Source organism: Ammodytes marinus, assembly GCF_949987685.1.
Source record: "Ammodytes marinus genome assembly, chromosome: 15".
Lineage (NCBI taxonomy): Eukaryota > Metazoa > Chordata > Actinopteri > Uranoscopiformes > Ammodytidae > Ammodytes > Ammodytes marinus.
Window position 1 is genome coordinate 28,676,222 of NC_137219.1, and position 16,170 is coordinate 28,692,391.

At 39.7% G+C, this 16,170-nt stretch overlaps 1 protein-coding gene across 1 annotated transcript; it reads left to right on the forward strand.

Moving 5' to 3' along the window:
- The first annotated feature begins 4,233 nt into the window (after positions 1-4,233).
- On the forward strand, positions 4,234-9,489 carry dio2 (iodothyronine deiodinase 2). Its single transcript, XM_080042859.1, has 2 exons — positions 4,234-4,750; positions 7,739-9,489. Exons 1-2 carry the CDS (start codon positions 4,526-4,528, stop codon positions 8,285-8,287), a joined length of 774 nt encoding a protein of 257 aa, XP_079898985.1. The 5' UTR covers positions 4,234-4,525; the 3' UTR covers positions 8,288-9,489.
- Positions 9,490-16,170: the final 6,681 nt, after the last annotated feature.

Here is a 16,170-nt window from a genome sequence, read left to right on the forward strand (position 1 = left end):
TAAGGTGAGCTCTTATTTCTGTGTTACAAAACTTGCAGCGGGCTTTAGAGTCGTCTCCTGGGACAGCTGCGATCCAGGTCTTGAGTTCAGGGTCGGTCTCCCATTCCTTTCTGTAGGATTTTTTATATTTTCCCCACTTCGGCATGATGCTAACAAGCTAGGCCACCCGCTTCAAATTTAGAGCGGCTACAGTGCGTTTGCTGAGCTGACGTCACGGTTAAGTTGCCAAATGTAATGATGCCGATTGGGGGGAAAAAGATGCGAATTGAATGAACTACAACTCAAGTTAATTATTTTTTAATTGTTTAATTTAAAAGATATAGTGAGAGTGCTGTTTTCACATTATTAAAAAATCGCCAAATGTGGGCAAAAGCAGCCCAAATTTTATTCAACCGCCCAATGTATTTTTTCCCCGCCTGATGTAAACAAAAGTAGCCCAATTGGGCGGAAAACCGCCCAATCTGGCAACACTGACGGTGGATAATAATGAATGAATCACGTTTAAATTAGCATGTGGATGTAAATGTTATTATGCTATGGTTTATATATGTTAAGCAGTGGTAGGCCTATATGGCATTGAGGGGTGTAGGGCCTAATTCAATAAATGTCTGTAGCTATAGTCAGTGATTATCAGTAGAATTCACGTTTTTATCTTTAAAGCAGCTCCGAGTAACATTTAAATATCTTTTAAACAGCCTCATGTTTCCTCTCATAATCATAACTTACCTTTAACAGCAAACGAGACCATCAGTGCAAAGAAAGACGTTTTTATATAGTTTTTATTACTGCGTTTGGTCTGGTCGCACACCCAGTCCAATTTTCGGTTCACGCGTGCATGCTCTATGGTCACATATCCGTATTGGTCGCAGATTTCAGTGTGGCGCAGCAACGCGATTGGAGAAGCCTATCTCTCCAGGTGAGGGAAGGGGAGCGGGAGCCTTGTTTGAGACAGTTATGTGTCGTCATAATGACTGATAACAGGGCTGAACCATCAAAGAAAAAAAAGAAAATGCAATGAAGAAAAGCTAAAAGGGAGAGTGATAGGAGGCGGGCGGGAGGGCGTTGCCAAGCAACGTGTACACAATTTCACAGGAGCGAATTAGACTGCAGTGTTCACTCCTAAATGGATGAGCGGTAGCCTACTAAAACAAAGTTTACTTTGCCTCACCAGCATCATCAGATGACCATTATTCATCTGAAATAGTCATTATTTACAACAACATAAACACATTATGTTGCACATAACATAATTCGTGATCCATACTAACTGCCGTCTCTCGTTCATTTGCTTTGTGTGAGGACACGGAATCTTTCAGCTCTGTGAGAGGTGACACTGCATCAACTCATTGCAATCAGGTGTGTGTAGCACTGACTGGCATTAGTTGATGCTGTGTCACTAACCACTCTCACGGAGCCGAAAGAGTCCGGTGCCCTCACACTTTCAACACACGGACATGCACTATATTGCTTCCTGATCATTTGAATCTTGCACGCCCGGCACGAGCTACAAAACAGCTTCACGACAGCTGGCGTCGTAAAAATACTACCGCTTTTGTCCAAAGGGGCCGCCAACGTGCCATGTTACTCGTAGTGGCTTTAACGTCCGTTTTCTCAAAATGAGCTTTTTGCAATACTCTGAACAAAATATCTCAACTTCTAGACCATTGACATCAACCATTCATAGCACTATTTTAAAGGTTTTTACACAAGGATTTGTTAAAATATTGTTAATTGTCTGATTTATGATACATTTTCCTCCTAAAAACATGCCTAAAATGCATTTCTAAGACATGTAGGGGAGAACGAGGTAATTTGTCACACGGGTTGGTTGTCACAATCGTTATATCTCGGAACCAGAAGGCGCTGTCTGTGAAATTTTGGTATGTAAATATCCAGAATTGGGATCAGAGGTCACCTACATAGGCTGTGTCTTGATTCAGAGACCACGCACTTGGTAGGACGCAGTCTCGCGGTCTATGAAGGCTATAGCCTATGAAGGCCGATTTTAAGGCCGGTTTTAAGGCCAACGAGCCTTGTTAAACGAGACGGTCTCCGCAGGTCTCCGTTTACGAGCATTTCCGGTTTACGTAACAAGCCGTTACCTTGCGTGACGACTCGCCGCTCCTGTGCTGCCTAGCAACCCTGATTGCTGCCAACGGAGACAGCCCTGTCAGCGGAGGAAAAAATAAAAATAAGTTGTCTACCTGACGAAAAGAAAAAAAAGTACAAGAAAAAAAGAAAGGAAGATAAAAGTTAAGAAGATGGAGCAACACGTTGCTGTTTTGTTATTTTTTATTTTATTTTATGCAATCTCTGAAAAAAACGCAATGAATCTTGGGATATGTTGGGCCACGAAGGATACATCTGATGCAGCCTTCAAAACTGCTTCAAAACCGTGAAACGAAGGCTGCATTTCACGACCGCATATGAGGAGCCTTGCAAGGAGCCTTGCAAATGGGACAGCCTTTGCGCGCCGCTATGACGCAATCGGTCTTCAAATGCAGCCTACGAGGCCGGTTCCAAGACCGCAACCCCTGAATCAAGACACAGCCACAGTCTTCCTTGGAGTTAGACTGCTACATTTGAGGTGAGAGGACTGTTTGTGTTTTTCATGTCAAATTGAAAATATTTAGCTCCTCAGTATTTTTCTTCTAGGCTTTTACACAATGGGTTCATAACAAAACAGTTGTTACCCATAAAAAGTGTGAAGGGTAAACTATAGTTTAGATTGTGGTTAGCAAGCTAATTAGTTGTCCGATGGTTGTTGGCCTTGATGCTAGCAAGAAATTCAAGTTGGGGTTGGTCGTCACATTTTTTGGGGGGTTGGTTGTCACATGTTTTCCAAAGGCTACAGCCAGAAAAGGAACCCAATAATGAAAGAAATTGTCAAGCTGTATCCTCACTGACACCCCAGAGAAGGAAAGAATAGAGCAGGAAAAGGCAGCTAGCATGCAAAAGAAAAAAGGGCAACAAAATCAAAACAACCCAGTGCATCCCAAACTAGACCAGTTGCCAAGGCTACAGTAAGTTATGTAGGCCTATTTGTCAACTTGACAATGCAATTAAATGTTCAAATTTAGTTCTACTTTCTTTCCCTCTTTTTATGATTATTCCCATTAAGATAACATTGTGACAAACAACCCCATAGTGTGTGACAACCGACCCCTTGATGGGGTTGGTTGTCACAATGTGTAAGGGTGTCTTTGATGATTAATTTCTTCTTTATTACAATAAGATAGAAAAAGTGAGGGGTACACATTTCAAGCCAACACCTTAAGCTTCAATTTAATATAGGAACGACTATTGAAAGATGTTTTGGTGATGAGCAATTCTCACTAGAGTAAAAAGTGTGCCTACTTACCCCGTTCTCCCCTACATAGTATTTTTTGATTTATTTAATGAAAAAAGCCTGTATCCAAAATCTGTTGTGTATAAACTTTAGAAACTAATATGTGGTTAAAATAAAATAAAGATTTTAACTCTGGCTTTATCCAACATCTAGAATTTGTTTGAAAAATGACCCAAATATACGCATAATTGGTTAAATATTGCCATATTTGCATATTTAATAAAAGATTAAAGAAAAATATGTAATACAAAAAATTATTGTGTTAATGTCAGTAATCAACTGGTAAAGTTTCATGATGATATCTATAAGTTTAAAAAAAAAACTATTCACCTGGGGTGTCTCGCCTTAAATTGGGAAAAACGTATTCCAAAACAACCAATAACCTCTGTATTTAAAAATAAATCTAAATAGAAGTTACACTTTTATTTAATTGTATTTTGTACTGTCTGCATGTTTGCACAACATGTGTCCCTGTACATATCAAACAAAATTGCACAACTGTAAGATCAGTGTCTGTTGTATTTTTGTATTCAAATAAACAGTTTATTTCATTAGTGCGTATTGGCATCTTTGAGAAAAATATCCCCAAAATTTTGCTGCGGCGCCGCACCTCCTATTCCCTTGGCCAGCAGCAACCTTTGCTAAGACATTTCCTGGGGGGTACAGAGATCCCTTGTGATCCGTGATAATGTAGGTTACAAATGTAGGCTGAGTGATAAAGCATATTACTGAAAAACAAAGCTAAAGATTTGGAGTTGACATATGTACGTTATTTTGCCATTATTTTACTGGTCCGGCCCACTTGAGATCAGGCCCTCGAACACCCGTGGTGTAGACAGAGAGCTGTGGGAGGAGAGGAAGAGGAAGGAGGGTCGGCACTCCAATCTGACGTCAGCCTCCAAAGATCAGGCTTCATATAAACTTCAACCTTCATCCGCTTATCAAGAGTCAACGAACGCCTGAAGCACCAGCATGCTACCAGAACAGAGCGCTCTGCAGTAGGCTATCTGGCTGATACACCTTCATTCATTTGTATGCACAAACTCCGAAGCAGTCCATGGCTCAGAGAAGACGAGTGAGAGCGGCTGACAGCCACGGAAGGTTACAGCTGAGCGCGTCATGAGAGGCACTTTGGAATAATCCGCAAGCGGTTTTTATAAACGCAGAAAGAGAATTATGGGAATGGCGAGTGAGGATCTACTTGTGACACTCCAGATCCTACCTGGCTTCTTCTCGAACTGTCTGTTCCTCGCTCTGTATGACTCGGTGGTGCTGGTGAAGCGCGCAGTCTCTCTGCTCCGCTGCTCCAGGTCCGCCGGGCCGGGAGAGTGGCGGCGTATGCTCACCTCCGAGGGGCTGCGCTCCATCTGGAACAGCTTCCTGCTGGACGCCCATAAACAGGTACAGTCCGCTGGCATTCAATGTGGACCACGGTGCTTTGAATGAAATCATCCGTAGTTGTCAGATTCAGACCACAAACCAGGTTTAAACTTGCCGATGATGCAGTAGGCCTAAACAGCACATCTCCGTCTCGTTGTTTTCACACAAACATAGTAAGAGAGGCAGAGTTATAGTTATGTCTAACCGGTCTCCACCTAGAAAAAAAAAGTACAGGTCAAACTAGCCCCAAAGTTATTTCGCTGTAGCCTACTATACTAGGCATTACGGTAAAGCGTTTAAAAACTGATTTCAAAATAAAAGCGACATGATGAACGTGATTTCATCCGTCTGTCAATAAAAAATGAATTAAGAAATCATTTAGTCGAATTCTATTTCAGAAAGAAATTGAGGATTTGAAAATCAAGCTAATTCTAAAGAACAATCTGACTTTTTCATCTCGATGAATGAAAATACAAATATATCAGACGTACTCCCTACAGTGGAACACATAGATAAGACAATCTGATACATAACATAGATCAAAGAAAAGGGACAACAAAACAAGAAACAACAACACATCGTTCCCTGTTGAAATAACCTTTGTAGGACTACATCTTAACGCTTTCTTTACTGTTTAGTGTTAATACGTATGTGTCAGTGTTTTAATACATTCTTTAAACTTGCACAGGAAACTTTGTTCATTAACATCTATTTAGGCCTATTTGAAATTGACAATACAAATGAATTCATGCATAATAAAGTCAATATAATTGGTTAGGTGTTACACGTCATTTGAATTTAAACATAATTCATTTTACAAAGTTTATTTTAATTTTGATTCGCACTTCTTTGAACTTGTTGGTAATTCAAATGTAATTTGGTGATATTGTAATTACAAGTCAGCATACAATGAAGACCACCCAGTACTCTGAACATAATGTTTGGAATAAAAGAACAAATAGAATTTGGGACTTTGAGATCTTCCTTAATCAATTTGATCATAACTGTTTCATTTCAATCAATAGAAGTCAATCTTGTGCATTCTTTAAAGAATCTTAAAGGTTTTGTCATTAACACATTGATTATTTATCTTTCAACACCCTCACTTGTTCTTATTATTTTCTTTGGACCGAGCAAAGTTTATTGAAATCATTTTCTGATTACACAAAGGAGCATATGAATGTGAAACTTCAGATATTGCATGCAAGATGTACGTCTATAGAATATTGTGTACGTCTAGCATTACAACAAGTTAACTCTTTGCAATCACGGTTAAAGAACGGCAAGCATCTGTTACCAACAACTTCTCATTTAGATAAAGTTTGGCTTTGAAATGCAAATCAAGTAAAAATAAATTAGAAATTCTGTCTATTAATTCTTTCTTAGTATCATTTAAGTCAGCTCCTATAATGAGTATGCATCTCTTTGTTATCTTGTGGACCATCCTCTCTTGCTTGAAGATACTTTGTGTGCGTTGGGGCTTGACTGGGGGGCCCATCCATCCCCTTCTGTCCTTCCCTTGCTTTGACATGTGGTCGTCCGGGTAACATTAAGCTTATTAGCAGGTTGGTTAGCTTACATTGGTCTCTCTTATTCAAGTTCACGATTCTCTGAAAAAAAAACAATATTGGTAAACTAATGTCTGTCCCGTATATTATTCCAAATACTGGTCAGTAGTGTACCATCTTGTCATATTTTCCTCTGTTAAATAGCAGTTTGTTCCCAAAATTCAACTCAAAGCGTGTGCATTAGCTGCCTTTCAATATGACAGTGCACTTCCCAAGACTGTCATTGAGAAACGTTCTGCTTACACAGACCAGTTTTTATTGAGAATGATAGCAGATGACTTATCAAGGCATTGTGCTATACAAACAGGCAATTTGTTTGTATAGCACAATTCATACACCGATGCAATTAAAAGTGAAAAAACAAAAAAGGGTCATGGCAAAAACAAACAGAAACCTATTACAATTTTGCTGCAATTAAAAGTATGCAAGAATATAAAAACATATCAAAGTAAGACATTTAAAAATGAAATCAAATACAAATATAAAATAGATAAAAAGTTGATAAAGGCAATACATATTGCTGTATAGGTCTTAAAAAGCTGTGTTGTACAGGAATGTTTTAAGATCAGATTTAAAAGACTAAAAACAGGATCTAGAGACAAAGACAAGAACACACGATTATGTGAGTATGTGTGACAGTTTCATGTATGTGGAAACGTTATCATCCTTAAAGACAGCTCCGAGGATATTTCATTGGAATTTACTGTAAAAATAGTCTGGTTAACCGATATCGACAACTATAGCGCTCCCGCTAGATAACAGTTTCAAACTCCTCCTCTTCCCGGCTGTAGCCTACTGTTTATGCTCCGCTCAGAACAGGAGACAACAGAAAGTTTGCGTGTGTTTGATACAGTTTGATAGTATCCAGCTATAATGTTGCTGCACACATACGTGCACGCGCATCATTAATGGTGTTGGTCGGCATCTTTTATAATAGATCCATGGTCGGAACCATATTGCACTATTTTGAAAGGACACGTTCCACTTCCTGGGCTTAGCGCCGCAAGACGATTGTGATTGGGTTAAAGAAATGAAAACAGGCCAGCCCAGTTTTCCCCCCAATACTAAACGATATATCTTTGTACCACACCATACTAGCTATAGTTTGGTCTGGCTGTGCGTGACAACTGTAAACATATTACTCTGTTATTGCATATCTGTAATGTGCTACTATTTTTGTCTTTTTGGGATTGTACAGCGATATTTCAATAATGTGTGTTTTGGAAAATGTTCCGGTGAACATACAGGAGGCCTAACGTTTATCACAGTGTCAGAGTCTTGACAAGCCGCATATGTAAAACTAGAAAGACAGGCAAAATGTGTACATGTTTGCAAAGAGAAAAAAATACAAAAAGGTTTTATTAACAGATTAAGGTGAAATCCACTTTACATCTACTTGGATGTGTGCATTGTGTGAGTAACCGTTTATCCCTCTCTTTAGGTGAAGCTTGGCTATGAGGCTCCCAACTCCAAAGTGGTGAAGGTCCCTGAATGGCCTCACAGGAGGAGGATCCAAAATGGAGATGAGTGCAGCCTTCTGGACTTTGCCTCAGATCGCCCTCTGGTGGTCAACTTTGGTTCAGCCACCTGACCCCCCTTCATCAGCCACCTGCCGGCGTTCGGCCGGCTGGTGGAGGACTTCAGTCATGTGGCTGACTTCTTGTTGGTGTACATCGATGAGGCTCACCCTTCAGACGGCTGGGTGGCTCCTCCTATGGGCCCGTGCTCTTTCAATGTCCGCAAACATCAGAACCTGGAGGAGAGGCTGGGAGCAGCACGCAACCTCATCGAGCACTTCTCCCTCCCACCACAGTGTCAGCTGGTGGCAGACTGCATGGACAACAATGCTAACGTGGCCTACGGTGTGTCAAATGAACGTGTGTGTATAGTCCAACACAGAAAGGTCGCCTACCTAGGTGGTAAGGGGCCTTTTTTTTACAATTTGAAAGATGTGCGGCAATGGTTGGAACAGAGCTACGATAAACGGTAGGCGTAATCGAGTACATTTACTAAGTTCTGTACTGGAGCACAAAGTCAAGGTACTTTACTTCCGTTTTTTCATTTATTTGCTGCTTTGTACTTCTGTTGTGCTACAATCCTGACGTAACTTATTTACGCTCCTTTCTCTTTGGATAAAAGTTCTGTACTTACTGATCATTCTGCTTTATCTGAGAGTCTCCTTTCCATAAAGTGCCTTTAAAAAGTTTGGATGTTTCAGAAACTGACTCAAAGTAGATCTAATGTGGCTTTTAAGACAGTGATTAACAGGAAACCAACCTTTTGATATAAAAGTGAAAACAGATCTTTTCAAATAAATTTGATCTAATTAGAAGTATCCATCCTGTCTTTGGACAGTTTTGATTGGGTTCTGCTTAGTTCTGTTTCTCATATTACTTTATTTAGAAATGTTCTGTTTCTTATATCTGGACATTGCAGTTTCTCTGCATTCCTCTTGACATGATGCTGTCAGATTGGATAGAGTTGTAAAGTGAACAGCCTTTTTCCAGTTAACTTTCCATAGATTCCTAACCTGATGTGGTCTCTGACTCAGACACTCCAGAGGGCTGCACTATGAAGAGCCTGGCTCTTTGCCTGAGCTGGCTCCAAAAAACACTAAACCCTCCACAGAGACTACAGGTTCAGATGGTGGTTATCAACTCCAATTTACTAATTCTCCAACAACCAATTTTAGACTTTGGTAGGGTGGTGAAACACTGATCATTAGCATATCTAATGCTAGGATAAATGATTATATTTAAATTTCCAACAAAGGTCCTGTGATTGCTGATTTATTTTCCATCCTCTGGCTTGTGTTTAGCAATCACCTTTTCTTAGGGTTGTTTGTACATTTGTCTTAATGATGTAAGTTTTGCCACAATACTCACTATTTGAAATCTCCTGACATCTTGATCTCCATGTAGTTATGTCACTTTGAGATCAGCTGGTTTCACCAGTGATTATTTAGTTGTATCTTTAAAAGGGGGTGGATACTCAGACAAAAATGCATTTAGTATTTTCTTTTTACTTGTAATTCGTTTTCACTTTGATAGTGTCAAAAAAGCCATATTAAATATGTATTGGTTCAGTGTTGTAAAACAATAAATTTGAAAACTTCCAAATACTTTGATACAGGCACTCTAAATTACTGTATGCATACATTAATGACATTTTTTTTATTATAATTGCATGTTGTGTCCCAATCAGTAAGGAGAACTGTATGAGCATCCTTTACATGTTAAACGTCACCTACTATGCAAAGTGCACTTTGTCATGTGTTTAACATTACTATGTTGGGTCTTATGTGACTAGAGAAAAACAATCTTCCCTCTTTTTCTGCACCTCCACCTTTCTGAAAACATGCGTATAAAAACTGCAGTAAAATCTCTCTCCCCTTATGACATCATAAGAGGGGAAACCACACACCCTAATTACCAACCTAACTTAGCACTACCTCCACCTGGCAGTGAGATTCAGGGTCAATCAGAGGAGATGGGTCTTGGAAGGGGGGGCTTAAAGGAACAGCCTCTAAAATGGAGCGTTTCAGACTTAGACATTACACCATGAAAGTGTTTCTAGTAGAAGCTCAAATTAAAATATTTAACCTGAAATATAACATAACATGTGAACTTTAAAAAGCCACATTTATAAATGAAATATTTTATACTATTTTGCAAGACACCCTCATAAGGAAACACCTTTGCTGCCTGGCTGGTTTACTGGCAACAACTTTTCCAGCCCAGGAAGTTCTACCTCAGTGAAGCCATGGAATTCTTACCACCATTGACCATAGTCAGGTCTATCCACCATAGTCCAGGTGAGAGAACAGAGGTCATGTTAAAAACTCTGATGTTTTTTCATCTCAGTCACCTTTAGTGTTTTAGATCATGCTCCAAAACCAGAAGCTTACAAGCGGCAGTGAGTTATTCTGCTACTGCCTTGCTTTCTGTGTGCCCAGGGTTTTGCCTCAAAGGCTACATAGAGTGTCCTGACTGGTTGGTACGGGTTGTTTAGGCTGTATGCAGCCTGAAAGGGATTGCCTGCAGACACTACTTAGGGCTGATTAGATGAACCAAGTCTACATGTTTGTCAGATAAAGTAATGTTAATTCAAACATTATGTTTCACAGTTAATATTCTCCTAACAAGACAGTTGAATAAAACAATCGTAGTTGAAGACCATTCCTTTTTTTTAAAGATGCATTTAAATTATTATTTATCATTCATGTTTATTATTGTTTACTTATCTGTGTCCTACCCACCTCTGAAACCAAACCTCCACCCCTGGTCAGGGGGGATGCTTGGTGTCCAAAGTGCAGGACTGACCCCCAGAACTGGACTGGGGTTTACATCCTGAGTCCTGCTTTTGGTCTGTTCTGTTCATAGTGACAAAGGTGTGCAAATGAAAACCTTTGACAAAAGGGTCCTTGACTTGGTCTCTGGTTGGATAGTGAATTGCACCTGGTCAACATGACACAGAACCATTGCTCTCTTTTCACTGTGTCTCTGTTACTGATATACACAACTCTGTTTTCTTTTTCATCCACTGCACTTTTTCATTCTGTGAAGTGCAATGTTTTTTTAATATGTCAAAGTGGGAAATAAAGGAGCATGTTTGCAGCTTAAACTGTATTATATTGTATTTATGCTCTTATCTTCACAATGCTTTAATATTGGACTAGATTTTCTACTCGCTGAACATTTGTCCAGATGAGAGAAGAGACGAGGTGAGTAAAGTATTCAAATGCCTCTCCTCATTTATTGGCTGCACTCAAAGCAGTGAGCTCAACACACAGCAGTGCAGATATATACAGTACAGTAGACTTTGCTGCCTTGTGTTAATTCTGGAGGCACAATGTTCAGCCTGACGGGAGGACCTGCATACATCTATCAGGGATACAAATAAATCTTCGTCCTCCTATGCATGTTTGTCTGATTAGAACTTGATTCCCTTGACCTGAGCTGACCCAAGGTCAGTAGGTGTTAGTTGCAGATCAGAGCTGGCAGAGCATCGCCATGGTAACAAATATCAGCCATTGTCTAGGAGTCGTAGACCTCATCTCATCCACAATCTGACATGAATATTTAGTACTGCATGAAATGTTTTTCAATTTGTGAAATAGCCGTTGGTCCCCTAAAATTGAGGGTTGAAAAAAGGCTGATCAGATAAACACAATCAAATCAAACTGATGGTTAGCGCACTAAACTTCTATGTTTAGTCCAACACATATGAATCCCAACAGCAACTGTAAACTAATTGCCATTATATGAAATATATAAATAATAATAAGGTACATACATATATACATCAGCTGTTACTGCAGCCTGGGCTGTTTTTATACTGTATATTGACAGGCAGATCCATTGTCATAGTAAGCCTACCATTTACTTTCAACATTAATTTGCGTAACGATAGACTAAAGAGCTTAGAGACCTAAATGTGTTTAATTATTTTACAGCAGTTTTAAAATAGTATATTACTGTTCCTTCTTTTACTTAACCTTTGGTGGTGTATAATGACATAATGGCTCTACTTACGTTAAAACTATTTGTATTTTCATGGACATTTGCTCAGACGTTTTCCATGCCTGCTTGCTTGCACCACTAAACAGGGAAAAGTAAAATAAATCTAATTTATAAAAACCCAAAGAAAAAATTCCTTTTCCAAGTCATATAGACATGCAATAGATATGAACAAATTTGTAAAATTAATTAATTAATTAATTTATTGGTTTATTTCAGGGACATTGCACACTAATCAACAGTCAAACTGTAAGTGAGCCAGAGTTAGCCTAATGCCTCGTTTCCACCGAGCGGAGCGGTTCGATCCGGGTATTTTGGCTTTTTATTTGCCAAAAGTTGGGTAGGGCATGGTTAAAAGCGCACCTCACCGCTCTAAGCCGCTCCTAATTTCGGTACTCCTCCGTTGGGGTACCAGCCGCCTGAAAGGGTGCCGAAAAGGCGGAGCTACACATGCCGTCCGTTTATTGGTCGAAAAAATCCGCCGTGTGTAGTCACCTCGGCAAGAGTGAAGCACTGACGTAGCTGCCGCAGCCAGCGCTGTTCGCTCACTGTCTCTATCAGTTGCACCGAGCCGTCTCTGTGCGTTTACGCTCACAACAACACGGGTGAATAAATAAAGAAGCGGCTGGTTTCACCAAGCAAAAACGAGAGACCGCTGGCTTGACCACAGTTGTTCCACAGCCCGATAGTTTGACCCATATTCTTGCAGTGGCCATCGCCGTCCAGCCTAAACCCCGCCCTACCAGTAAGGGTAGGGTCGGCGGTGGAAACACCACCGAGATTCTTAAAAGTGAGCTGTCCCGCTCTGAGCCGCTCCGACCCGACCCGCTCTACTCGGTGGAAACGAGGCATTAGAGGCTAGTTTTTAGATATTCAAAAGGCAACTAAAATTACAGAAATAAAATGCATGTAGAACGAAGATTAAAAAACAACATATTTCAAATAAAAAAATGTTGATAGACTTTAGACATATATGGCACATGTCCAGATAGGACTTTTCCAGCCCAGGAAGTTGTACTGTCAGGTAGCTACTGTGAAGCCATGGATTCAAGCAGGTGAATTTTAATTATTATTGAGACCTTGTCCTCTTACCACCATTGACCATACAGGGCTCCAGACTAACCTATTTTACTAGGAGCACTGGCGCCCCTAACTCAGAATTTTTAGGGGCAAACATTAAATAGACCTGCAACGCATCTATTAAAATGTTTCCCAATTTCAACTATATTAAGCCTATTGATATTGTATTGCCAGCATGTTTTGGACCACACTGACAACAGATGATACAGTTCATTGTGTTTTCGATTTTGCATCACCATGTGAAATTCTTCAGACATTCCTTTAGGAAAAGGATTTTTATTTGTGCCCATTTTCACCACAACCACCTCTACATCCAAGCCCTCTGATTTGTCCTACTCTATCTCTGCTGACTCCAGGAAAATAGCCTAGTTATTGGCCCAAAAGTAATTGGTAGGAGCTAGGTGACATTATCAACTAATTTGCATTATAGCCTATGCTATTCTGAAAGAGGCAAAATGAACAGAAAATGCTGACCAGGTAGTTTACAAATTAACTAGGCCTATTTACATATTTACAAACTCACTTTACACACTTTTTTTGTTGCCATATTACTACAAGGTTAGCTTTTTATAGATATGCAGTGGCCTATTGAATGTGGACATATCAAACATTTTTCGTGTTCACAAACGTCCCCTGACACACGGTGCTGTCTGCTGGCTGCTGCAGGTGGCGGGGGGTTTCTATCAGACTGCCCGTGTGACTGAGTGCTGTCAGCGGTGAGGAGTAGACAGCTCCGTTGCTACTCTGCTCTTGAGCGCCTTATCACAGCCTTATCGCTATGGCGGAAAGTCGGCAGGTATAGCGGAAAAAGTCACCAGTTGGCAACATGTTAAAGACGTGACGACAGCGGCACACTGAGATGAGAGTAGGTTACGTGATCCGCGCTGTTGATCGTTTAACTGATCACTCGCGGACTTCTCCTTCTCTCTCTCTCTCTCTATCTCTCTCTCTCTCTCTCTCTCTCTCAGTACTAATAATAATGATGACACAAATGTCGGCGAATTTTCCGTTCGCGCGCGTGCCCCTAGTTTTAAAAACTACTCGCACTGTCTCCAAAAATGGTCGCAAAATGCGAGCATTTGGTCGCAGTCTAGAGCCCTGCCATAGTCAGGTCTATCCACCATAGTCCAGGTGAGAGAACAGAGGTCATGTTAAAAACTCTGATGTTTTTTCATCAGTCACCTTTAGTGTTTTAGATCATGCTCCAAAACCAGAAGCTTACAAGCAGCAGTGAGTTAAGGTGCGAACACACTGCACTCGCCGCTCGATCATATTGGGTCATATACAGTACTAGAGTTGTAAAAAAAAATCAGGGGGGATGGTGGATTGGCTTTAACGTTTAAGGACAGATCATTTGTGCTGATGACAGCGCATATGATGGGGACCAATGGCATACCCTTTTGATTATTGTTTAAGCACAGATAGAGATACTTATTATATTATATTCAGTGCTTGAAATGGGGGGGAGGGGGAGTACTCCCTTATTCACATATTAGTTTGCAAATCAGTAAACCATTGTAGGCTAATATTCTGAATCTTTAGAGTCAAGACGCAGAGATTGAACAGCCGCTCCATTCAGGTGGTGGGCTGATGGAAATAGGCCTAATAGGTGGACAGAAATGCGAGCGTGCACAGATCTTTTTTGCCCTTGCAAGATCTTTGCGCTTGCTTTTTGGCACAGTTAAAGCCACTACGAGTAAGTCGGCACGTTGGCGACACCTTTGAACAAAAGCGGTAGTATTATTACGACGCCAGCTGTCGTGAAGCTGTTTTCTAGCTCGTGCAGGGCGTTCAGATTCAAATAATCAGGAAGCAATATGGTGCGTGTCCGTGTGTTGAAAGCAAAGTGTGAGGGCACCGGACTCTTTTCGGCTCCGTGAGTCTATGGGTGACACAGCATCAACTAATGCCAGTAAGTGCTAAACACACCTGATTGCAATGAGTTGATGCATTGTCACCTCTCACGGAGCTGAACGAGTCCGTGTCCCCACACAGAGCGAATGAACGAGATATGGCAGATAGTTAGAATGGATCACGATGAGGTAATGTGTTTATGTTGTAAATAATGACTATTTCAGATGAATAATGGTTTTGATTTGATTTGATTTAGTTTTATTTCAGACATCCACATACAAAACAAAATGAAAAGCATGGAAATACAATAAATATGCCTGAAAAGGAGCATGAAGAAGTATACACTTATTTAATCCTACCCCTTTCCTTAAAAAAAATTAAAAATCAAAATATTTATTAAATAAAAAAATAAAAATAAATAAATAAATAAAAAAAATTAAAAAAAAACAACAATTATATTTGCTTCTCTTATCTATATTCTCTGTACTATTGGCGATACTATATTTGCCAATTACATACAACTTAATATACTATACATTTTTTATATTTTATATATTTATATAATGCATATATCTATATTTATATTTATAAACAATCAATATATTCATATATACATACATATCTATACAATCAGTATATATATATATATATCCATATAATTATAATTACCCTCTTACTTCACACCCTCATCCCTGTACCTTATGAAAATCATTGCTTTGAACCTTTTTTTAAACTGGATCATGTCTGGACATTGCTTTAGCTCCGTGCTCATCCCATTCCACAGTTTCACACCCCCAATTGAGATGCAATGACATTTTAAAGTTGTGCGTACCGCCAGTGTCTTAAAGTTTAACTGTTGCCTCAAATTGTAACCCCCCTCTCTGTCAAAGAAAAGTTTTTGTATGTTACCTGGTAGCAGTTTATTTCTAGCTTTGAACATGATTTGTGCAACTTGATATTCAACCAGGTCATTGAACTTTATGATACGGGAATATGAAAAGAGGAGGTTGGTGTGATCATAATATCCAGCTTTATTGATTATTCTTATGGCTCGTTTTTGAAGTGTGACTAGTGGTTGCAGTGAGCTTTTGTAAGTGGTCCCCCAGACCTCCACACAGTAATTTAAATAAGGTAAGATCATTGAGCAGTAAAGAGTATGCAATGATTTGTGATCCAATATATGCTTTGCTTTACCCAGGACTGAGATGCTTCGTGACAGTTTAGATTTAACATGTTTTATGTGAGGTTTCCAGCATAGCTTGTGATCTATTGTCACACCCAGGAATTTATTTACATACACTCTTTCAATATTAACACCATCTATCTTGACATTTACATCACTATTTAAATTACAATTTCCAAACAACATGATTTTTGTTTTGCTTAAATTCAATGATAATTTATTATTGTCAAACCACCT